This window comes from Crocodylus siamensis, chromosome 3 (assembly GCF_052110815.1).
Source record: "Crocodylus siamensis isolate JL-2025a chromosome 3, ASM5211081v1, whole genome shotgun sequence".
Taxonomy (NCBI): domain Eukaryota; kingdom Metazoa; phylum Chordata; order Crocodylia; family Crocodylidae; genus Crocodylus; species Crocodylus siamensis.
Genome location: NC_143397.1, coordinates 48,523,681 through 48,550,190, shown reverse-complemented (window position 1 = coordinate 48,550,190; position 26,510 = coordinate 48,523,681). Strand labels below are relative to the sequence as shown.

General features: G+C 39.8%; 1 protein-coding gene across 1 annotated transcript in view; it reads left to right on the top strand.

The window, feature by feature from the left end:
* MCTP1 (multiple C2 and transmembrane domain containing 1) overlaps positions 1 to 26,510 on the top strand; it is a 500,289-nt gene that overhangs the window by 240,548 nt on the left and 233,231 nt on the right. The window contains exons 4-7 of the mRNA XM_090038277.1: positions 1,657 to 1,799; positions 8,044 to 8,123; positions 8,697 to 8,805; positions 17,692 to 17,730. Coding sequence (XP_089894403.1) covers positions 1,657 to 1,799; positions 8,044 to 8,123; positions 8,697 to 8,805; positions 17,692 to 17,730 — 371 coding nt within the window. The remainder of the gene's footprint in view (positions 1 to 1,656; positions 1,800 to 8,043; positions 8,124 to 8,696; positions 8,806 to 17,691; positions 17,731 to 26,510) is intronic.

Below are 26,510 nucleotides of genomic sequence, written 5' to 3'. Positions count from 1 at the left end.
TGCTGGCAATTTTCTAATTAGGTCCCTTTCTAAGAATGCCTGAGCCTAGTGCTATAGGAGCACGTATATACCTTGTGAGAATGATGTGCATGTAGCATAAATTACACTTGCAGGAATTTGGATATTTCCAGGGAAAGGGAGAGATGCACTTATATACTGACCCTAACCCAGCATGTATGGGTATGTGTCTGTGTAGGAGTATGGGTACAGGTGGATCCAAGATTTTAAATATAGGCATATGGGCATTGCTGGGGTGGTGGCATGTCCCCACTCCCAACCTCCCCACCCACTGGGGACAGACCATCTCACAGGAGCAGCAACTAGGAACTTTTTTTTTTAAGTCCCCGAATGAGGTAAGAATCCTCCCCTTCTCCCTGCACTTGACACCCCTTCCCTTCTCCTGCATACTCAGCAGCACCTTCTCTCTCCTTCCCTTCCATTCCCCACCCTCCCTCCCAATCCTTTGTACCTACACTTCTGGGCACAGGGAGACCTGCCTACCTCCACTGCTGCCCTGGCCTCTCCTACCACACTCCAGTTCCCCTCCCTGCATCTGTTCTGATGCTGGTAAGTGGGGAGAGAGGGGGAACCTGCCCACTGTGGCTACTGCTGCTGTTCCCATCTGAGCCTGGCTCTCTGTGCAAGCTTACTGGAGTAGCTTTGGACCCCCTGTCTCCAGGTCAGCTGGGGGATGCAGCAATGGCAGGTGGGGCAGGGGAGGAATTGGGAGGGATGAAAAGGTATCACTAGGCACAGAGGGAAAGGAAAAGGATGCTGAGAAGCATTCCTACCTACTTTGGAGACATAAAGTCTCCAGGTGCTCAACATGGTTTAAAAGGTAGGGACCACAACCCTCTGAATCAACCCTTGAGTATGGGTTGTTACTTTGTGAGAGTAGTTGGAGGCAGGAAGTGGGGCTGTAAGCCCCAGTTCTACTTATTCATAGTACTGAAAACAAAATGGGCATAATGAAATCAATAGGAGTTCTGCCCTTTTATTTTACTGGGCCAGTATTTCACCCTTAATTTTCCAATCAAATTGCTTTCAATTACTGCATAAAGGTTATCATAATGTTTACTGGTTTAGAAATTTCTGAATATTTTCTTCCAAGCAGAAAGTTGAACTGGATATTTTTTAATGTAAAAAATACTGGTATAAACTATCATGGGGGAAGGCACTTTGATTCAGGAGGTAAGATTAAGATAGGAAGGTTAAAAGAACAGTCACACACATAAAGCATAAAGCTATTTAAATACATAGTTAATTGAAAATGAATGAATACTAGATGAATGGATCAAGGGCAAGTGGCAAAGCTCCCAGTAAACTCAGGATTCAGGATTTTGCTGCTGGACCATAACTTTGGATTTCAAACAGTGGGGAGGCCACATAGGCATGCACTTAAGGATATTAGTGCTATGTATTTTTTAGAGAAAGGCAGTATTCCTGTTTTAAGTAATTGCACTGTGTAAAATAAATTTTTAAAGTGACTAAACAAAGATGATAATTTTATAATTTTATTTTTTTCTCTATCAACTGTTTACTTTTATCTAAAAATTCATATCATCAGTGATATTGTATTCTTTTTAGGGTAATCGAATTTCCTTTGCACACAAAAGGGACACATTTAATTTGGATCAATGTGTCTCTCTTTAACAGGGACCAGCGATCCATATGTCAAGTTTAAAATTGGAGGAAAAGAAGTGTTTAGAAGTAAAACAATACACAAGAACCTCAATCCTGTGTGGGAGGAAAAAACTTGCATTCTTGTTGATCATCTTAGGGAGCCTTTATATATAAAGGTGAGCCATTTTTTTTTTTCTCTGTAGAATCACAAGTTAGAAGTCTTATTTATTGGTTCTACCTACTATAGTATTGTACCTTTGAAAAGTTATAATGCAGTTCTGCATTTCTAAGGGGGCATTGTCAAATAACTTTTAGTCTTAAATTAATTTTTTAATGAAACAGTGGTAAAGGGAGTAATGAAATCTAAGATGAATATATATATATATATATATATGCTTATATTGGTGATATCAAGCTTTAAAATTTAAATACAGCTTTTTAGGTGGTTAATTCAGACAATATTTTGCTAGTGCAAGAAGGCCAGAAAGTAAAATTGACTAGGAACAAAAGAGAGTCTATTTTTCTTACCCAAGCTGAGTGTGATGTATAGAATAAAGAAATAAATACCAGTAGCACAAAGTATAGGCAAAAGTAAATTAATATAAAATTGTTAAAAATAAAATAATTGGCGTTGTTTGTAAAATAAGATGAGCTAAATACAAGAGGGTTTTTTTTTATTGGCAGTGTCTCTTTTGTTTGCTGTTTACAGCAATAGAGCTGGAGAGAACATAGCTTTTATATCAAACACTGTCCTGTCATATTGCCAAACAATTTTTTCTAAAGAGTATTTTGATCCTAATCCCACAAGATGCTTCAAGTTTTCACATTGTTCTTTATATTCATTACTGAATAAGGTGTTTTTGTTACATAAGTTTGGTAGTGTTTTCTTCTGTCTGTCTTTAATGGGAGCATGTTTGGTATCTTGTGAGTTAGGATAATCCAATTACTAAAAAGAGATCCATTTTCTAAAGTGAATATTTGAATGCTCATTGCTTGAAGCGCAGAGAGGTTGCAGAGTTGATGCTTTGCAGCCAGGGGCCCCCTGGGCGCACACCTCAGGCTCTTACTTTGCCTGGCAACAGATGGCAGTGGTGCACAGGAAGCCTATATTGGCTGAACCAGACTGCTCAGAATCAGCCTGTCTTCCTGAAGCATACTATAACATTGTGAAGGGGGTGTTCTGCTCCCTGCAGGGTTGGAATAGTAGAGTCTAGTGAACAATACACTGTCTCCTGGGGGCAGGGACAGGGGCAGGGAGAGGAAAGCAAAGTACCCTGGGATGCTGAAGGATTGTGTTTTAGTTTCTCTCAGAGGGGTAATTTGTACAGACTTTTGCTCTCCCAGCAGAAACTCTCCCAGGAGTGATTTAATCGTGGTTGTTCCCAGGTTATTTTTCTCCTGCAGTGGTCAATTTCTGCTCTGGCAGAAAAATCCTGAACATTGGTAGGTTCTCCTGAGAAAGCAGCAACTCTCCCAGGAGAAACTGAATGTCTGCATATGGCCAGTGAAAATAACTGAAATACTTCAGGATCAAGGTCCAGAATCAAGATCCACCTAAACCTTTTTAAAACCATCTCTGCAGTAACAGATGCTGTCAGTTAAATGGTGTGATTCTGCACAGACAAAGGAGTGCATTAGTGTCAGAAGCTGTTCAAATTAAATGTAATTCTCCACCGGTACTTCACTGTCACTGTTAGAGACTCAGAATTAATTATCACAGTTATTTTGATGCAAGGAAGAGAAGTAGCATCAAGGGAACACATTTAAATAAACTGCTGCCTGTTCTGGACAGTTTTGCATAAAGAATTACTGATCCTCCTGCAAGGTATTGGGTTATAAATAAGGTCTCAGAAATAAGTATTTTGATTAGTCAAGAGAAACTGTATTGATTAGCATAGTGTGGCCACCATTGCATTTGGACTTTGAACAAAACTTCTCAGTTTTTTAGTACTGTGTATAACTCACTTATGTACTACAGTTCAGGACATGATTAAATAGCCCAGCTGCGAAAGTTTATTTAAAAAGGATTCCATTTGGTTACTTTATGCTAAAACTCTTATTTTATCTATAAGTTATTCAACTGCAAGATCTAAGTTTTATGAGAGAGCTTATAAAAGTTGCAGCGGAAGAATGTTGTTACATATAGTTAAACACAGGAAATAAACATTTATTTGAAAGCTTTTAACTAAACCTTTGCCAGTGTGTTTTGTCAGCTGAGTAAATTGAACTTTTGTCCAGTAATATTTTATACAATATACACAAAGGGAGAGGAATAAGGTTTATGGTGTTTATAATGGCATGTTTGAAAGCTTTCCAATAATTATTTAACTGTGAACTATAATTTGAACTTGAATATGTTCGACTAAAAACAATGTTTCTGATATGAAAAATAATTTGTTAGCATATCAGACTCTGATTATACATGTTATTTACACTCTTCTACAGTATATCATGTAATTAAGTTTTTTTACTCTCTGTTCTAATTCTGCCACCTTTTCATAGAGTACTACAGATCTGCCAGTGTTGATACGAGTAAGGGTGCCAGCACTGATAAAGATGGCCAGGAAAAAAAGAAATTTATTTCATGAAAAATGTCAAGGTTTTGAAATTAGTTTTCAGTCTGAGGTGGAATGGAAACAAGACATTACAAATGAGAGACCCACCCAGAATAGCTAAGAAACCAGTGGTTATGAATATTTGAGATGTAGTTTCAAATCCCTGTTTCATCTGATTTGAATGTAGAATAAATGAATCCTGATTTCCCATGAGGATACCCCTAACCACTGGGATATAGAATCAATGTGCATCGGCCTGCAGCCCAATTAATATCTAATTATTTATACAAACTGGAATAGTATGAGCAAGAGAGGTTGAGGGCATGGGTACATAAATCAGTTCTTGCAAAGTAAACCAAGGTGGAAACTAACACTGCAATAACTAATCTGCTCTTCAGTAGCAGTCTGCAGGGGCAGATCCAGAGGAAACTCGGTGGCATGCGTGCACCCCCCCACACCCTTTCAGTCAACACCACAGGAACAGGAGTTGGAGACCTTTTTCAAGTCCCTGAAGGAAGTAAGAATCCCCAATCCTTCCCATTTTCCTCTCCATGGCATGTCCTATTTCCTCACATCTCCTCCTCCCTTGGCTGCTGCTGTTGCTGTCTATGCTGATCTGGTGGCAGCAGAGAAGCTGTATAGCTGATCCTGCCCCACTCCAACCAGGGATAGCAGCTCATGGTGGGTTCTTCCTCCCTGCTCAGTCCCCCCTGGTGTTCCCTGCCAACATGGGACTAGATGCTTACGAAAGGGAATCCATGTTGCTGTCCTCAGCTGATTCCAGTTCTCTCCTCAGCCCAGGGCAGGAGCCTTCCTCCTCTCCTGCCGCAGGTGTAGCTAGGAGCAGTGGCAGTGGCAGGCGGGAGAGGGGGGCTGTAGAGGAGAGGATATGTTGCTGAACACGGAGAGGAAGGGAAGGGAGAGGGGAAGGGAGGGAAAAGATTAGGGGGCACGGGCAGGTGCTGCCTAGGCAGGGGGCACGGGACGGAGGCACGGTCCAAGGAATGGGGGCAGCTCCCACTGCTGCTTGCACCCTGGGGGGGGGGCAGGGTGCATGTGCCCCCAGATTTGCGTGGTACAGGGCAGGCTGCAGCTGCAGGATGGAGCCAAAGCCAGCACTGCATGGGCTTTTCTTACCAGGGACTGGGCTAAGAGTGGGCTCCGGTGGTGCTAGGAGGAGGCTGAAGCCACCCCAAATTTTGCCACAGCTCTACTCCCAGCCCTGCACTGCCAAGTGCAGCCTTGGCTGAATGCCTCACCTGCACTCAAGCACTGGGAAAAACCTGGCTGTGCTGGGTGGTGGTGTGGGGCTGGGAGCTGAGCTGCAGCGAAATTTGGGGTAGCTGCAACCTCTTTCCAGTGCTGCCAGAGCCCACTCCAAGCACAGCCCCCGGCAAGAAGAGGCATGCAGTGCTGGCTCTGGCTCCACCCTGCAGCTGCAGCCCACCCCACGCCATGCAGATCTGGGGGCACATGCTCCCCCCACCCTCCCAGGGTGCAAGAAGCAGCAGGAACCACCCCCACTGCACAAGCTGCAGCTGTGCCTCGCGACCCCCCTGCACCCTGGCTGGGCAGCGCCTGCCCCTTCCCCCTCCCTCACTGCAGGGGGAGTAGATCTGCCCCCTCACATCCCCTCCTTTCCCCCTCCCCTTCTGACTTACCAGCTGGAGGCAGCCCCTTCCCTCTCCATACTGCTGGCTCTGCTCCATGCTGTGCTGTGGCTGCACGCAGTACAGGCATTTATCAACCAAATAATCAGCCCCATCAGGCTGATATCCTATATAGACAATTTTCTTTATATTGGTACCAATCTGATATCAAACCGATGTATCGGTGCACCCCTAGGGAAGATTCTTACCTGATTGAGGGACTTAAAAAATAGTCCCTACTGCTGCTCCTGCTTCTGGGTATACCTGCCCAGTGGGGGGAACCCGGGAGAAGGAGATGCATCCACCCTTGCAGTACCACTGGATGTTCCCATATACCCCTTTATAAAATCCTGGATCTGCCTGTGTCTGTTTATGTGTGCTCTTATCCCCCTTGGTGCCTGGAAGCTCCAGGGCTTTAAGTTTCTGCCCTCACTTGCCCCATGCTGAGTTGTGTGCCCATGCCCAGAGAGAAAGAGACTCTAACGGTCCAAATAAGGCAGAGCAGTGCCTTGAAATTGGTTTCATGTGTCAAAGCTAAATGCATTATAAAGGTATTGGTCATCTTGGAGCATCTCGCTCTCTTAAAGAAGTCCTCCTGCAAACATTTTTGTTGAAACTTATATTTCCAAGAAAAGGTTTGGACTTGGCTTTTCCTACATTTTGGTTTGTGTAACCTACCAGAATTGCGTTGTGCTGTGTTTCATTTTCCTTTGTTATTTTTTCACCAAAAACCTTCCTTTTCACTGCCTTTAATACAGGAAGGGGTAATAATCTATCCCCAGTCTTTCATATCAGTCTGGTATAAAGGCCACAGACTCCATTCCAGTTTTCCACAAGTTTGTCTTGATGCTTTTTGAGATGTCATGATCTTACTTGATATAAAATAGTCACCAGCTACCATGTACTCAAGTATCAGTTTATATAATGATAGAATCCCGTTCCATAAATCACTTAAAGATGGTTTCAGTTTATAGATTTAAAAACAGTTTAAACAGTCTTGAAAAATTGTAGTGTTATAGGTTTATTTTTATCATTTAATATTTATACTGGCACCACAGCTCATTTCTTTCTTACAGCTGTATCCCACCCTCCTGCTTGTATTTTGTAGAGTTAATCAATATACATCTTAAGGATAATTCATAAACTAGAAGATTAATCCAGGATTTATTTTCTGTCTCTTGGGGCCCCTCTACATGTGCAATGGGATCTAATGCGCAATCCCCCTCAGCTGAGGGGCTCCCAGCCATGGGAGTACCCCATGTACTTCTGTAGCTGGGAGATGCAGCTGTTGTGATCTCCCAGCCTTGGGGCTGTGCAAAACCCCCAGGACTGAGAGATCACAGCTGCTATGACCTTTACAGCCTCAGGGCTGTGTGAAACCCTTGGGACTGGGAGATTGTAGCTGCTATAATCTCCCAGCCTCAAAGCTGTGAGAAACCCCCAGAGCTGAGAGATTGCAGCTGCCATAGTCTCCCAGCTTTGGGGCTGCATGAAACCTCTGGGGCTGAAAGATCAAAGTAACTGTGGTCTCCCAGCCATAGGTGGAACCGAAACTCCCAGGGCTGGGAGACCACAGTTGCTGCAATTTTTCAGCCTCTAGTGTTTCACGCACTGCTGGGGCTAGGAGATCCACACCCTGCAGCTGCCAGGATCCAGCAGGGTCCTGGCATTGGGAGGCATGCTGCTGGGACCCAGCATCTGGAGCTGTAGGATTCTGGGTCCTGACAGCTGTAGGGTGCTGCCAGGACCCAGAGCTGCAGCTGCTAGGGCTAAGAGACCCCTCCATGTCCTTGCTGACATGGTGTGTCCTTGCTGATGGGAGCCTAGTCAGCTGATGGGGCTTCCAGCTTCAGGGGAGACTCTGCTATACAATTAAAACTTGATAGCAACTAGCTATAAAGTTAAAACACATTTTTGAGGTCTAACTATATAGCTGGTTGGAACTTTTTATGGCGTGACAGGTACTTTGCACATGTAGCTGGTCTCAAGGTAATTATACAATTAGCTAGTTAATTGCGTGATACTTGTAATATGTAAAGGAGGCCTCACACCTCTTACTCCTGTTCAGTCTCCATGTTGTTATTTTTTTAATTGCTTGGCCTGTTAATAAAATGTTAGTATTGTTCATGTGAAAACAGGCTATCAAGAAACATTTATTAGGAAAGTTTCAATAGAGTTTTATAATAATACATATTTTAATCTCTTGTACATCTTAGGTCTTTGATTATGACTTTGGGCTTCAAGATGACTTCATTGGCTCTGCCTTTTTGGATCTTGCTGCATTAGAATTAAACAGGTATGGCAGACATGCAAAGAACCCTGGGGTCAGAAATGTACAGTATGCTAGATTGTTTGATAATCTCATACTTGTGGAGTCCAAAATAGAATTTGCAACATTATGCTTAGAAATAATTAGTTAGTGCCCCTTAAGCTAGAAAGCAAAGTTTTACTTATATTATAAATTATGCTCGATTGAGTGACACCACATGTGCCTAAATACCTACAGATGGCTGTAGTTGTTTATACTCGTTGGCTAGCCAAGATTATAGCCATTATTTTGTTTATATTTGTACCAATTTTTTGGCCAAGAGTAGAACTTTATATTGTCATTTTTCTGCTTTAATCAAAATAAGTTTTACAATTAATATTAATTCCTTTACTATGTACAGCTATTTAGAAAGCATGATGTGACAAATGTATTGAGACTGCTCTGATTAAGAATAGACACCATGTTCATGAAGTAATTTACTTTTAGATTTATTTTCAAGTTACTTGATGCAAAATGGAGAATGTGTTGTCAAAGTCTTCAGAAGCTTGATTAAATCAGTGCCTGAAATGCAAAATAAATACTTATCTTTTGGTGTCTTAGACCAACAGATGTTACCGTGAGTCTAAAGGATACTCGTTTTCCTGACCATGATATGGGAACTATATTACTATCAGTAGTAATGGCTCCAAGAGAAGAGCAAAAGGAAGTGGTAAGTTTTAATGTTTCAACAAGTGTTACCTTGTTCTCACTGTAAATGTTCCATGATCAGAGAGATGGTTGTGATATTGTGAATGTTCCATCCCCAGATGGATAATTGGATAGCAAGGGAAAAACACGTACCCTGACAACATTTTGTTTTTTGTTTATATATGTAATGTGGACAGAGTTGAATTGTCTTTTTGGTGCATTTAAGCATGTGTGGCCTGCCTCAAAGCAGACTGTTTGTTTTTATGAAAATAGTGAATAATCTAGGTAGAATATAAATATTCTGCAGGATTAAACAAAATCCAGGTGAATTTTCTTATCAAATGGACTGGCTTATTGTCAGCAAAGAATTTTGGACCTAGTGCTGTGTTGTCTAGATGACCACTATTCTAGTGCTAAAATTAAGAAGGAAACTTTGTACTGAGTGCAGTTTCTGATTATTGGCATTTAATAAAATAAGCACTGGATGATATTATTCAACCTCTTGAAAAGGTGCCATACATGATATTAGCCTTCTTCAGCACTTATTTTAAGCTGCTTATCAATTTGGGGCATGAAAGACAATTCAGTGGTTTAGAAAATGTTACTTTTCAATTTTTCCATGTGTCTTACTAAAAATGGTAAATTTAGTCTTTAGCTGAATTTCCTTTGTTCTCTCATTTCTTCTGTTAACTTCTGAGTTGTAAGTAGGGCAGGCTGATTACATTAAAAATTTAACGTACTGCATTTTGCACAGTACTTATAACTTAATATGGATTATTTTCCTTCTAATGTACACTTCCGGTCCACAGAGGCAGGGAATTTCTGGTAGTTTTATTAAGGACCATTCTAATCAATTTAAGAGAAGCTTTCGACTAAACATGCAATCTCACATTGAAACTAGAGAGAATTCCTTCTGAGAAGCAACCCTAGCACCTTGAATGGGTATACAGTGAAATAAGTTTTGAGGCACTTTGTACAGTAGCTTGTTCCATAGAAAATCATCCCCTTTGCCTTTTCTATTCTTCTTCTCAGTATTAGAACATATCCAGTGGTGAAAAGCATTTTAATCAAAATGTTTATCTTTTATTCCATAATTTCATGTAGTTTAAGGCCAGAAAAAAGTCTGACCCCCACAACCCAGTATATCATCTGATTATCCCTGAAGTGAGCCCAGCTGTAAGCTCACGTTGATATAATGCACTTTGTGATCAGGAGTGAATTAGAAGACTGACAAAACTTATCCAGGAAACAGTATTGGCTATCAAAATTAAGCACTGAAGGTTAAATACTATTAAATATATCAGAAGAGGAAAAAATGTTTATCTGAATGTAGTTCACCAACTTCTATTTTCTCTTGTATGTATAGAACTATAATGTGATACAGGTCTATATTTTTCTCTCTGTCACAAATTATTTAACACGTAAGTAGTGGTACTTATGATTGGTACTTTGAATTCCAGACCTTTAGAGTTTGAAAATAATTCTGATGCCTGTCACTTCCTTCATGATATTCTTTTGGAGTTGAAAAAATTACAGAAAAAAATACTGTAATACTCATTCACAAATTTGAACCACAGTGTTTCTTTAAAAATGATTTAATCCATTTTGTTAGGACTCTGTCTTACAGATTTCCATTTCTTGCAACAAACTCTAAAACATAGTTGAGATTTATTTCTTCTTCCTTTTTTAATTAACTTTTTTTTGAGCTTGCCAGCAACAGCCGTTTTGCTCAAAGTGACCTAATTTGTAAAATTGGCATTATCCTGCCTTAATACTGGTTATTATTTAGAAAAATATTTTTCTCTAAAGAGGAAAACTTCTAATGTAGAGCCTATACTCAACATACTCAAACACAGACATATTCATTATAGGAAGAATATGCACCTACTATACAGAGGCATTTTAAAATAGTGAAGATAACCTCAATGCAACAGCATGGCCTTTTCATTTCTACACCTCAAATGGATCTGTGCCAAAAAAAAAAGGAAACAATTGTGTAAAGATTTAGGATTGCATTGTCTGGTTGGAGAACAAATTCAACAGACTGTTATGATAGCAGCAGAGTCCTTCAACTCTATTTACTTTCTAGTTACCAAACTAACCTTTTCTTCTTTTAAATGGTTGTTGCTGGAGATTTACCATAATAAGACCTGTCTGCATTGTACATTGAGGACAGAATTTGTTATTAAAAATCAGTGCCCAAGTTTTGTATATGTAAAGTTCTAGTCAAGTTAGAGAGTTTCTGCCACAGTAAGGTAGCAACATACAAAATTAATACTGAATTGGTATACAATAATACATAGTATTGGTATACAATAATAATAGTACTTTAATGATACAAGATGCAATATATCTTTTGTTTTGCTTCCACCGCTTTCTTTATTTCAACTCCAGAGAAGAGATTATTAAAATAGATGTCACACCAATTAAACTCATCCAGGGATTGGTTGGTTTGTTTGTTTGTTTTTGTAAGGCCTTGCTGTATGACTGGATTTAATATAATTAAGATTTAAGAGGCAATTAACTACTTGATTAGAGATACAAGGCAAGTTCTTGCCCTTCATTATTCCCATATAATATTATTGGAAAAATTTGGTCCTAATAAAATACTTATTCAAATAACACATATCTTCTCTCTGTATGTAGTATGGGGAATGGTTTTTGGCATTCAAATAATATTTTTCTTCTCTATTTAGTTGCATGGAGTGGGGCATTACATTTTTTTAATGTGTATTTTGGTGTAAGCCTGAAATCTCTGAAGTACTTCAAAACATGGTTAGATAGTAGGAGAGACAAATAAGACTAAGACATTCTCTGTTTTCAGATGTTAAGGAATCAGAAACCTCCTCTGCTTCAAGTATTCTTTTATTACCTAAATGGGATTCACTTATTTTCTTTTGAACTAGTTATACAGTTTGATGAAGCTAAATAGTTTACACCTACTTTTATGTAAACAGTGTAAAATGTTTGTCCCATTGCCAAACTGAATAACATGGGATTTTCAGTACTTAAGCCTAGTCTACTCAAATTTGAAATACCTCCTCATGATATTTGAAAAAAAAAAGGTACAAATTCAGTTATCTCTTAAAAATGCAATTGCTGCTACTTTTTGGTAATGTAAGCCTTTCTAATTTAGTTACAGCTCTTGGAATATGTGAAAGAGGGAGTTAAGGAAACAGCACCTAATAATTTTAAACTTACTCTTTAGGTTGGTAGTATTGCTGATTGCTAGTATTCATGCCCCCAAGCTTTTCCACATTTCAGCCCCAGCTGAAGTATAGTGAGCTTTAATATTGTTGAGTGAGTTTGTGATGCAGATCCTGATGCCTAATAGTATCTATTGCTACCCAAACTGGAGGGGTCAAGAGAATTATGGAAGTTCCATGTTCAGCAACAGCGTGCAGAAAGAGGGCAAGTTTTGCAGTGGTACCTTTTGCTAGCCTGCTAAAAATAATGTGGTTGATAGTTGGAAGAAGCCACATTCTGTCATCCTGCTTGTGAGAAGTCGAGGTATTTTGGTTTAAAGGTGAAGGAAAAGACATCCTTGCTGGAGGTTCAGAGTTAGTATTTCTGGTGGTGACAATAATTTTTTTTTGGCAATTTTGAATATCCTTCTCTGTGAATGAGAGGTGAGTGGAACTCTGAAAAGAAAAGCATTGAACAAGGAACAAGGTGTCACGGATAACAAGTGTTTTACTTGTAGCTTAGAGATACCCAGTAGCTGTAAGACCTACCCATACAGTGAACTGTAAGACCTACCCAGTAGGGCTGTGCAAAACAGCACCATTCCAATTTGACTTCTGTTTCAACGATTTGACGGAACAGTGTTTTGTTTTGAGTTTCATTTTGTTTCAAAAGTACTGTTCCATTTCGTTTCATCAAAACTTTTGCTGTTTCAATGCTGTTTCAATGTTTCGCCCATAGATTATTATGGGGAAACTTAAAATCCAGCAGGAAGGCAGTTCGGGGGCTTGCCTGCACCCCCAGGAAGGCTGCGAGCCCCTGATCTGCCTGCCAGATGAAAGAAGCCATGTGCTGCTGCCTGGGACCAGCACCGGGAAGATCGTTGCCCTGCACAAGCGAGCTCCAGTACTGTGTCCCTGCATGAGCTGATCTGCCCCGGCCCCATACCGGAGCCGGCTTGAGGAGGGTGCAAGGCCTGGGGTAGATCAGAGGCTCACCTGTACCCCTGGGAGGGCTGCGGGGGCTGTGCTGGAGTCCTATTGGCAGTGCATGCCCCTGATCTGCCTGCCAGGTGACAGGAGCCAGGTGCTGCTGCCTGGGGCCGGTGGAAGCACTGATCTTCCTGGCGCTGAGTGCAGTCTGTGTCTAGCACCAGTCTGTCATCTGGTAGGCAGATCAGGGGCCTGCACCCCCAGAAGGACTCCAGCACAGCCCCTGCAGCCTTCCTGGTGGTGTGGGGAGCACCTGATTTGCCTGCCAGATGACAGGAGGCAGGTGCTGCTGGCTGGGACCAGCACTGAAGCCAGTAAGCCTGGCTTTGAAACTCAAAACGTTTCAAAAGTTCTGAAACATTTCAAGTTCTTTGTTTCATTTCAAAGCTGTTTCAAATGCTTTTGTTTCATTTCAATTTTGTTATTTCAAGCTCGAAACATATTGAAACAGCTTCAAAATGAAACACCAGGCAAAATTTTGCACAGCCTTACTACCCAGCATGCATATAGGGTTCTGCATACTTGATCTTCTCTATAGCGATACTTGTACTTCTCTTGTGTCTTCATGAAGGAAATTCTGTTAAGATGCAGTGTCCAAAGTACTGATGGGCAATATAATTTGCACATAAAATATCCAATTTCCCTACATAAAAAACATATTACATTCTAAAAGCCAGAAACTTCATAAAAGTATATGCATGTCCTGGGAAAAGTGACAATTTATCATTGAATTGAGATGAACAAATGTATTGTGTCCAAATAGTCTTAACTTTTTGTGACATACTGCTGAAGTCTAAAGAAATAAGAAATGTCTATTTTAATACTGGAAGTCTTGTAACCTAATTACATGTTAGAACCATAACCCCTGAATAGAATTTCTATCCCTTTATATAGGAATTCCAGTGAGACAAAGAGGTATGGTCAGATACATGTGAATTTTGAATATAGGTTTAATAAAATTTGATCCTTGGAATTAAATGAATTTGTTATAGCCTATAGAAACATGAACTAGTCCAGCCTATTGATGGTGAAATTTCGAAAATAAAATAGTTCCATAGTTTTTAGCAAAGTCTATATTTTCTAGATTTGATTCCCCCCGATCCAGTACAAGTACCTATTCATTGCAGTAGCACTAGTTCCAAGAATTCTAAATCATAAAATCATGTGTATTTGCTGTGTGGTGCTAACACTAATGATCTTTTATATTAATAATGTAATTTTAAAAAAATTTTAGCATGAGGAACTGGCAGTTTGGATAATTAACGTAAGGAAAAGAATAACAGAAAAATATGGAATATGAGAACTGCTAAAGAAAAAATGCTGATTCTAATTCCAGAACTTTAAAACGTTTTGTGTGCATGATGGCAGATATTTTACTCTTTTTTTAATATATAGGAAATGGGTATTAACATTTGGTTTTAAAATTATCTAAGGCATGTACCAGTAAAGCTTGTTTGGTCTCGTGAACGCTAGCTGTATCTTGTTTATGATAAATATTTGCTTTGGAACGTGTAATGTAAAGCATGGCGTATACATCATTTGCAGTTGTGTGTAGACTAATGAAGTGTTTTTGTTTGCTTTGTGTCCTGTATTGTTTGTTTGTGCTATTGTGCATGCATGAGGTTGTTTTTTTTCTGGCTCTTTCTCAAGCAGAGTTCAATGCACAGATTTCATCACTGGAGAACTTACAAAGTAACTGTGAGTTCATTTGAGCTGCATGTTCCCTTATATCCTCTAGAAGTGTAATAAATTGCTTGATTAGTGCTAGACAAAACAAATGAAACATATGAATGTTACCTGGATCTATTTAATGCAAATAAAATCAGTGATGTTGATTCCCTCCTCCCATCTGAAGTGATTTATCTTAAACAAGGTATAATCCCAGCTTGTTTCATTTTTTCAAAAAATATACCCTTTATTAATATGCTGGTATTTTGTATGCTGTTTTGGAGTCTGTAGTGTTTTGTATGTGCCTAAAGGATAATATCACAGAAAAAATGGAAGAGAGGAATGGATTCAGTTAATGGAATGCTTTCAACTGAAATAATTTCCTGCAGCTCATTCATCATAGTCTGTTTATTTCTGTATTGACTTCTAAGGAAAGTTGACTGGATTGTTGTTGCTTCAACTTGAAATTTATTCTGGTACAGCCAGCAATGATAATGATATGTTCAACAGTACAGTCATATGTTTCTGTAGCTAAAGATACAAAGTAAAGTTCTCAGAGCTGAAATACTGTTAGATTTCTGGCTGATTCAAGGTTTGAGCCTAACTCTTCTCTTCTCTTAGGGATTGATCCAAAGGGATCGATGAGTGTTTTCTGTTGATCCTGAGGTGTTGGATCAATCTTTTTGAACTATGATGGCCAGCCTTTTTGGCAAGTGTGCCACAAGTTAAGTCCAAAGTATGAGAGAGCACCACTCTCATAATCAGCTCCCAGTATCACCCAGTGCTGCCAAATGCCATCGCCACTGGGTCATGGCAGGACTAAATTCTGTGGCACCTGCCCCCACAGGTCTTATGTGGCCAAACCTTCAAGATAGCACTGATTCCTGCCTTTTCTTTGACTGTCACTCTAATCCCTATCCTCTTCCTGACTGCCGCTGTGGTTCCTTGCCTCTCCCTGAGTGCTGCTGCAACTCCTGTTGCTGGCTCCCCTTTAACTTGGCACCTGGAGTTCACATGCTAAGCAGACTGGCTGCTTGTGCCAATTGTGGCATGTGTGCTGTGGGTTAGCCACCACTGCTCTAGGACAGTGATGTAACTTGAGTGGAGTAATAGGGGCAATCACCCTGGGCACCGAGTTGTGAGGGTATGTGAACAAAAGTGGGTGCTGTTTTAGGAAAACATATTGGTGACAAGGGTAGCAGTGTGGTACAGTTGCTAGGACCCAAGAAATCCAAGTCTTAGTCCTGGCTTGGTGATTGACTCACAGGGTGACCTTAACTCTTCTATGACTCAGTTCTACTATTTATACAAAATGAGGTTAATGATACTTACCCAGCTTTCTAAAGCACTTTGACTTCTATGGATAGAAAGTGCTTGCTAAGCTCTGACCTATTGTTTACTGAGGAAAATAATTGGCCCTTTAGATCTCAAACTCTCCTTAGCAGCTTAAAGAAAATCACAAAAATAACCATTTTGTCCTTTCAATTTGCCATTCTAAAACAGAACCCTGCTATGTATTTTAAGATTATCAGCAAGATGTAGTCCCTACCTCCATATGCACACACTTTGCTTTTCTTTTTGATTTTTTTAACTCACTTTTTTTGCAGGGCAGACAACACCGTATTTTAAAACTCTTTCCAGACTATGTGGGAAAGAAAGCGATAGTTCACTGGGGTCCTCCAGTCAAGCAGAGTACACAAATTCCTTGGTTTGTAATCAACCAAGAAACTTCAGCAGGACTTGATGCCATTTAATTTGTTTACATTAAGTGAAAATTTATTCTCCCAAAAATTAATGTTAACATTTTTTTCTGAATGCAGATTCTGTAACTTAATTCTGCCTTATCTCAAGCAAGTTGCTTGCAGTGGTATTTGAAGCTATCTAAATGTTCCACCTTCTTGACTAGAAGACTCTATCTTGTTTAATCATGAAGAACTTGAGGACAGTCCATGCTAGTTCTCCCTTCAGAAAGGGCAGTGGATAGTCTCTAGCAAGGTCAGATTTTGACAAATTGTTGAGATAATGTGAATTGGTTTCTGTTTCTTTCAAGATGAGACAGGATCACTGTCATAATTTTGTAAGTTTTATGGCAGAAGATATAGTATACCAGTAATAAAAGGTTATTAGAGACATACTTTAATTCTTCAGTAGGTTTTGGATATTACAAACTAAATAGACACTTGGAAGTTTAAAAAATGCACAACTTTTTAGTGGTCTACATTAAGTTCTCCTTTAAAATCGAAAGTAATCAGCATTTCATACTACTGTATCTGAAACGTAAGAGTATTATAATATCTTGTTACAGAAAATTAAATCCAGAACATTTTCATCAGCCAAATGCTCTGTAGCCCTCAATGAGTATTTGGTGCAAGTGTGAAGTGCACATAGAGAGGAATGTAAGTTTTTAAGCTAGTGTGGGGGTCACCTGATCCTAGAATTGTCATGCACCTTGTCAGATCCTAGTCCATAGAAATGTATCTAAAGACAATAGGCAGGAACCAGCCAGACCCAGGGGCACCTGAGGCTTTACCTTTTTCCCTGCTGACATCCCAGCACTTGTAGGCATTACAAAAGTGGTGTTAAAAATCCTGCAATAACTACATGCTACCCAAGGATTTCCCTTTTCAAGAAATATCCTCAGAAGACCTCTTCTGCTGCACGGTGCAGCTGGAGTGCTCTAAAGTATGAGGGCATATGTTCCTCAAATGACAAACTAATTGGTCAAAAATTCCACTAATTTAAATCCAGTAATTATCATTAATTACTCATTGATTTTTTTTCCCTTTGCTATTCAGTTAGCCTACTTCTTTTTCACTCTCTTCATATGCTTTACCTTGTTTTCTCCAGAAACTTTCAGTAAATCAAATTGTGAAGTTTGCCTGTGTGTGAATGTTGCTTCAAGTTGTTTGTTTGATTTCACTTCCTGTGTAGTTGTCGGCAGAATGTATGCTGTCACTTCAGTTGTAGTTGTGGTTAAATATGGATTGTCCCTTTGGAAGACAGTTGGCCTCCTTTTTGTGCGTGTCAGAGTAAAAGGTAATTAAAATGCTCTATTTCATTTACAGACAATGCTAATGAGGAAGAGTTGGAAAAGATCAAGTAAGGTAATCTTTAGCATGTGGTCTTTTAGCATCTTTTAGAAGAATTGTGAATTTTATTCTCTTCTAGTGTTGCAAAATATGGCACAGAATTTCTTTCCTATGAAACTGTATTTTGATATAATATTGAGACAAGTGAGCTGAGCTTTTTAAAAGTAGCAATTAAACCCCTCAGATGTTTGTTAAAACATTTTAACTCATCTCAGGTTCATCTGACCACTTCCAGTTTTTGATGTAAATGGAAAAAGTGACGCTATTTTCACTAACATCTGCAGCCTGTCATAAATGAATTAATTTCTCTTTCCTATGCAATAGGACATAAAAGAAATGTACTAAACTGAAAAAATGTGTCGTGGCCTCCATGCAACAATATAATTTTAATTTTTGTTTTGTTGTTTCCCATTTGGTTGACTGAATGCTGTAGTGTTCAAATATTTCTAGATTGAGAGTTCTAGGGAATTAAAGAATGTAATTGTACTTTAAGACTCAGACAAACACAGCATAGACAATACTGGTCAAGTGTTGTACACCTGTCCAAGAACATGGCTTAATCTTTATTTGGAGGGATCATGTCTGGGTAGCTAAATATGCATATTTCCAAAGCCATTTCTGATGTTGGTGCTGAAGAACTGCCACAATAGTAGCACTTGTGGTAATCATTCAAGTAAAGAAAAGAATATGGGATTTTTACCGACATCACCAACACTATATAAATTTACATTTTATATATTATCCATGCATATTTCTGAAGAAGTTAATTAAATTGTTCAGAACTTCTTATGGACTACAATACTATGACACTGCTATACTGCCTTCCAGTGAAGCATGCCTCAGGGACGGCTTTTGAATTTTATTCTTTTTTAACATTATATATAAAAGATGTATGAAAATATCTTCAAGATTTGAACTTGACTACAAAACCTGACTACCAGGCAATATTATGCACTCAGTGAAACATGTTTAAATTAATATATCTGTAATTCATTTATATTTAAGCTCAGAACAGGGACAGCGAGTTCTTGGTTTCTATTCCTGGCTTTCACATAAGCTTTCTACATAATATCAAGAGATTGATTTATTAAGTTCACTGTGTTTCCTTTTCTCAATCCATAAAAATGGTAGATGATCATTGATGAAGCACTGTTGTGTAACCAACTGATATTTGTAAGGAACTTCAGATCCTTACATGGAGGAGACTCTAGATGTGTGGGTGATTATTTCGACTGGAGGGCCACTTAATGAGTTTAGGTGAACTTTCAAGGGCCATGAGGGTAACCCCTCCCCTTGACAGGTGCCTCACTCCCTGGTCACCATCTTGGGACTGGATGTCCTTCTCCTACCCTGACTTCTGCCACCAGACATCCCTCCCCATGCTCCTGGAATTAATCCTTTTGGGAGGGGAGGGTTCCCACCTTGGAACCAGAAAAAAAATCATATACTAAAAGTCAAACACCTACTATAACGTATTAGAATTTAACTACAAAAAAATCCTTGTTATGATTGTAGTTTGTGTACTGTATATAGAGATGATTGCATAATAACTCAGTCTTACTTTTGTATATTGTATGTGGGGTATGGTTGGCCGTGTGTGTGTGTGGGGAGTGATTTGTGAGAAGGTGTGGCTGTTTGTGGGGGGCATAGTGGATGTTGGGGTGGATATGTGTAGAGTTGTAGGTGCAGGGTGTGGGTATGTTCAGTTTGTGGGGTGTAAGGGGGCATGGGGACCCTCCCATATGCCCCCCACCCAATGATGCACAGCCCTTGCCGTCAGTGGCAGCAGCAGCAGGTGGTGGGCACTCATGAACCATGCAGGCACTGCTGCCCAGTGGCACGCGGCTCCAGCCAGCGCTGCACGTGGTGGCAAGGAGTGCAGCCAAGTCAGCCTTCCACATGGGGCTCCCTGCAGTGTACGTGCAGCTCCTGGCACTTGTGCACCATAATGGGGAAGCCCTGCATGATGAAACTGACTGCATTCCCCCCTGCCTTGCAGATCCTGGGAGTCCACTGGGAAGCAGGGGGCAGGGCTTGGCTCCACTTCCTGCAGAATCCAGGGATCTGCACCGCAGGGGGTGGGGAAGGCACACCCTGCCCATCCAAGCTCGGTGCTCCCCCACTCTCCCCCCCGCCCCCCTCCCGGACAGGTAAAGGACAGGAAGAATATAGAAAAGTTCTCCCTTCATTGTCCATTGTGTTTCGTGTTAAACAGAAATTTCAATTTTAATATTAATTCTTTATTTTGGACTCTTAAGCTCTTAAGGATGAAAGTTTCCTTTAACCCCCACACCATACAGACTGACTAATATGTTTTATATATAAATGTGACCCTGTATCTGTGCTGAGGAACTTTAATAAAAGGTGATGTGTATTGTATGCTGAATATCAAATATATCCCTCAAATTTTAAATGCAGTCCCTGTAGCTCAATCACGTTGCATTAAGTGTGATACCCTTTATTTAAGTTTTCAATATGTACGTAGTTCAGAAAACTAAAAGATAGTGTTTAAAATATTGTATTTTTAAAGTCAGTTGCTGTTATTTTATATAATTCAACTTTGACTAAAATGTATAGGTAATACACACTACATCCCAAATAACCATACCATTATCCTTTCTTCATTCAATTTTTCTCAATTCTTTTCCAGTGTTCCTATGAAGATGTCGCACTTCCTTTATGTTTTCACAGTCCTTCTTACTGTGCCAGCTATGTTTTTGGCCTGCAGCCCATCTTTTCTGCTGAGATGCCTTTTAAATTCTCTCTCCCTGCTTGTTACCTGTTTGCCTCCTCTTAAGGAAGGGGCTTGTCCTACCCTCACTGTCCTTCTCAGATAGCATAGCTTTTTTTCTTAATTATTTTTCCCTCTAGTTGCTGCTTTCTCATGGCCCACAGGAACATCCTGTCCTGTCCCAGCCATCCTTATTTTTTACTTGACATTGTTTTTACTTTCTCTGACTTGAATTCTTTACCCTTTAGAACAGGGTTCACTTCAACAGGTTTATTCATCTTCAAGAACTTCAGCAGAAGGACCATACCACACATCCTTCTCTGTATCATCAGCTCTTTAAATCATAAATATAGACATCTAGTTGCAGTCTTGAAATTAGATTGAGGAGTTTGGGACTATGGAAATAAAGATCTGTCTTTGTGTTTTCAGTAATAGGTTGCTGGCCAGAGGCTGTTCTTTTTTAAACTCTCTTTGAGACCTGTATTTTGGAAGGATGTTCTAGTTTGCATTTAGGCAATCGGCTACCATTGCTTTAATCTACCACAAATTCTGTATCATGTTTTCACACATGTTAAAGCTGATGCTAAGTGAACTTCTGATCTGGTGATCAGTTTTCCATAAACTGTTCCTCACTGGGATGAGAGATGGGAAGGAGTGTCGTTCACAGCATAACCACAGTCAAATATTATCAGCTCTGTAACAGTATCTACTGTGTTTGCAGCCTCATGTTTCTTTTGATGTCTGCTTAGATTTCCCATCAAAATTAAGGATTAAACAGTTTCTTCACTACTCTGTAATATACCTTCTAATCCAGACATTTTCCTGATGTTATCAGTCTGTCATCTGCCTAGCAAGTCTTGTGTTTTCTGCGACAAGATTCATTTGATATTCATTGGTTATGTTGACAAGTGCTGCTGGGACATAAAACTGCTCAGAATATATATTTTAGCCAAGTTCTTATGTGGAGTCACATCAGGACTCTTTGAAGCAGCTCCTAGAATGGCTTTCCTGCCTTTGCAGACTCTTCAAACTGTTCTTCTTTAGTTCCCCATGAACATCACCCCGATATCCTTAGGCAACTTTTTCCTTCACCTCATCAGTGTTCCTATGAAGATGTCACACTTCCTTTATGTTTCCACAGGCCTTCTTACTGTGCCAGCTATGTTTTTGGCCTGCAGCCTATCTTTTTCTGCTGAGATGCCTTTCAAATTTTCTCTTCCTGCCTGCTACCTTTTTGCCTCCTCTTCAGAAGGGGGCTTGTCCTACCCTCTCTGTCCTTCTCAAATAACATAGTTTTCTTTATCTCTCCTACATTTCAGCCTTGGCAGCAGAACCTGTTCCAGAAGCTGTGCTAATTATTTTTGGGATGAGGAAAATAAACTATCCCTTCACAACACTTCTTTTTATTCCTTCCTTTTCTCTTATTTCCTGTTCTCTTTGGATGTAGGATCCATTCTGTTTGACACCAAACTGTGTTGAGGTGCAGGTAAAACAGGGTGCACAGAAAGGCCTGTGTTTACCAGAGGTAAGTCATTTATTAATAATCCATACATGGATTATTACTATACTATTACTGGGAGATCTGAGTGTGACTGTAAACTATGTCTGACTGGAGGGCCTGATGGCAATGTGGTGGGGCTACTCATGGCAGGGGTGCTCCTGTAAAATAATGTGAAGTGCCAACCCTCAGAGTAAGGTGAGTATAGGGCAGTCCTATATTCCCAGTCCTGTTCCCCTATTCCCAGTCCTGTTCCTTATGGCACAGACTTTATCACTAGTCAAGTATAAGGTTCAGTGAGGACCCCTTATTAAAATTTTGCCAGGCTATCACAGAATATGAGATACAAATAAAACAATTTTACATTGTAATGTTTTCACCTCTGATCCAATGCAATGTTATCTGGAAAAAGCTAACAATATCTTGTTATTGTTACTGATCCTGATGCTAATGATAATGGTAAAGGAAAGGTGCACTATTGCATTTCTAATATATTATTTATTTTTTTAACAAGATGATGGCATTTCTGATACTTAAGTGCTTGCTAATTATTTTCCTGTCTTGATTTCCACTTGATGACATTACTTTCCTTGTTTTTATTTTGCCTATACTACCAATAATAGGTTCTTCAACTGAAATCCTATTATTTCTGGCAGTCACTTAATGTGAGTAGGTGTTTACTGTTGTGACCAATACACTTGTAGACAGTGAAACAGTAATTGCAGTTCAGTACTGATATACAAGCCATTCCAAGAAAATGGGTTATCCAAAATGAAACCAACCTTCATTCAACCATAGTAAGTCATGGAAAGGGAAAAAAAGACCCTAAACAATTTGGGGGTGAAATGGTTTTGTTTTGTAAAACATTAAATTATTTGTTTGTTTAATTCCCCCTACTCGCATCAGAAGAAGCAACTGAAAGACTTTACCATACACACATCTGTTGTTGAAAAAAATGGGCTTGACAAGTAAATTTTTCTACATTCAGTAATTACTTTTTCTCTTTAAAAAGTGTAATTTTGTAAAAATGAAGACTTTGCTTACAACTCTCTCTAACAGAAAATTATGTTTTGTTTTAAAAATGCAAACTTTCTTGTGAAGGATGCTTATTATATTTTATGGCTATTGTGTTCTCTATGGCTATGTACTTGATTGTGGTTATGTTGTTGCTGTATGATAACAGGGGAGCTGATTCAAGCCCGGGTTACTTCTATAATTGGAGAAAAGGGAAAAATAGCTTCAGATATCCCTGTTTATTGATACTTAAAGGATAATGCAGTTATAATATGCATTTGAATTTTTATCTCTGCCCACACTGAGTTCAATAGTTTGGTTATAGCTGGGAGAATTCAGGAAGGAAAGAATGCAAGAGAGAAGTTAAGGAAATAAAAAGATGGAGCAGAGTCGGCAGAGACCGCTGAAAAACAGATTAAATCCCATTCTCAAAAAGTTGAGATGTCTGGGATAAATAAAGCATGCCTGAATCTGTAGATTCAGAAGTTTCATGTGGAAAGCTTTTGTTCTGGGTGGTGGGAGAAACAAAAAAAGCACATTTTAAAAAAATTATTGCCTGTTTCTGTTGCTGAGATTTTGAAAAGACTGTTTTGGGTCACTATATTAACATTGGTCACAGCTCCTGAAAGGAAATATTGGCCTAACCAGGGCTGAGCATGAAACATTTAACCGTAACAAAACACCCATATCACTGGAGATTGAAACTTCCAACCCACCAACATCTTTTATGGAGACACACATTTAAGACTAGCCATCTATCTGTCACCTTGCCAGAGTTCCCTCTCAGTGGTCCAATGTGACAAAGTTGTTCACGGTGTGTTGCATAGTGAGGTGTCCAAATTCAAATGAGATACATTCTTGGACCATATTTGTAGGCTGGTGTCAGACCCAGCCCCTGCAAGCTGGTTTCTGTGGCTCTTTAGAGTTGCCATCTTGGCTTGGTACAGTAGGAAACTGGCCAGGCCGATTATGTTCCCTTTGGCTGCTTGATATAGGATAGAGAAAATGTACACAGTATCAAGGACTTCCAAATTTAGCATGCCAAAGAGGGTGCTGGGGGTAGAAAATAGTTACTAGCCTCAGGCAGGAAATGTGGGAAGGCATCTCCTCTACCTACTCTTTGCATGAAGTGCAGGCCAGGTCACTTAGACACCACCAGGTAAATGTGACAGACAAAGGTGCTATTGGCCAGGGTCCCATGGAGCAGCAGCTACTGGAGGCTTCTAGGTTGCCTGCTCTGACATGATTTGGAGGTGGTGCCTAGTGGCAGCAACACCAAAACAATCCTACCTAGCTTAGTGCACCCTGTACAAACTGCTCATCACCAAGAGAACTGGTGACCCTCAAGGGTGGCTGCTGAATGGGGGCCTGCTCACCTTCCCAGTTCTTGACTAAATAGGCTTTTGGACCTAGGAAAATTCCAAGGGCTTTGAAGCCACTTCACCACCAGGACAGGTTTCCAGGCAGATCTGAAGGCTGAGCATTGGCCCAAGTACCTGATGCTCTGGGCTGACAGAAACATGTCACTGGAGGCCCAGTTGATATGGGCTGTGGATGTGTATTCATCAGCCTATTTACACTTGACCAGGCACTGGACATCATCCTCATTGCTTATAAAAACAGTCAAATCATCAACATAAGATAAAGAATTGTAGTCTAGATGAAATTACTGTAAGATGGCTCTATAACTTATTGGATAATTGTCCTCATTGGCAGTGGCTCAATGTCAAGCTAGGAGGCAGTATCAAATGAAGTTCCCTAGGGGTTTGTCCTAGGTTCAGTTCTTTTCAGTATTTTTATTAATGACTTATGAATTATGATTAATTGAACATACCCTTTTTTTACCACTTGTAACACCTGGTAATTTAAAGTGATTAGACATCATCAAACAATGGGAAGTTGAATGTTTTAACTCGTAACTTTCTTTTCTCTAAAAAAAAACTATGTCCAGTAATTTGTTCTTCCCTTTACTTTTACACATTAATGTATGTTAGATTTGGATTTATAATAATGTAAACTAAATGGAACATACAGGTACTTATTTTCTCAGTATATATATCTGATATTTATTTTCTTAATTTATATCTGATATAAAGCTGTTATTTTATTAATGTTTACGAACTACTTGATGTAGAATGCTAATATTTTAAAGCTATCTTTGGAGGAGCAGGGGAGCTGGCGCCCTTATATGACTGTTTGGGTGCATTATAACTCTCCATGACCATGGAACATTAGAGGGATCTAACCCTACACATGGGGTGTGTTGGTAATTCTCATAGAAAATACATTTGACAAGTATAAACATACTTTTCCTTTCTCTGCAGAAAACATTCTGTGCATTTTAGGAGGCCAAAATAATTTGGCACATAGTGGGAATAAAGCATGTAAACCAGTGAAAAACCCTCCCATAATCATATTCACAATTATTATCTGATTGTTCATGAACTTCAATTCATTGACTGTGGTCAGGGTAATGTGATTATATAGAAAAAAAGCAAAGCAGCCTCCTGAGATGTATAAAAAGTGGATTTTATTGCAAGGGGGAAGGGTGGCTTCAGTCTTCCTAATTTGGGGTGTAGGATAGATTGTAGGCAGAAAATGGGATTTGTTTATGCAACTGCAGTATGGCCAGGCATTTCACTTGTGGAACAGTGATACAGATATTGTCTACCTCAGTGTTGGTTGAAAGAGCCCTTATTTGATTCTGGCGTATGCTATTGTTGTTGTCCAAGCAGTATATGTCTGCATCAGTTCAGTTATCCAGACTGGAGGTGGTTAAACTAGAATAGCGGTTTATCTGTAGTCATAACAAAAGCTCAGTAATGAACTCTGAATCTTTCAGCAGTGACCACATGGTGTTTTGAAATCACTGTAGCTTTCTTTTTAATTAGGAGACCTGTAATGGAACTGTACACAGTTGTGGACTGTTGCCTTGTAATGGCCTTTACTTACCGTATTAAAATTATCCTCAAAGGCTCTAACTCAGGTAGCAAGTGCTTACCTTGTACAGTACCATTGAATGCTACGTAATTAAGTACCTTACTACATGTGGGCCAGCATGAGTAGACATTCTTCTTTGTGACTCCGCTGGGGTGGCAACAGCTATTTCGCTTCATAGTGGGTCGGAAGGGACCTGAGCAGATCATCAGGTCTAACCCCCTGTTGTGGGCAGAAAAGAATGCTGGGGTCAAATGACCCCGGCTAGGTGATTATCCAGCTTCCTTTTGAAGACCCCTGGGTCTTCAAAAGTGTGATCGGGAGGGCTAGCTAGAAACTAGAGTTTAGCTCTCATGAAACATTTCACAACTTTGGAAATTTGGGAAAACCAGCCTGACATTTTTTGTCTTGCTCTCTGGCTATCTAACTCCTTGGGAGCCAGCAGTAGAGTTGTACAGACCAGGCAACAGTGGGAACTTTGGCTCCCTAGTGGAGATCAGACGTTGAGAACCAGAAAGTCCTACTTCCCTACCACACCCTAGGAGCTGGGAGTCATGGCCCCCAATCTTAAGCACTGTATAGTCTCTTGCAGTCAAAAACAGAATTTGATCCAAA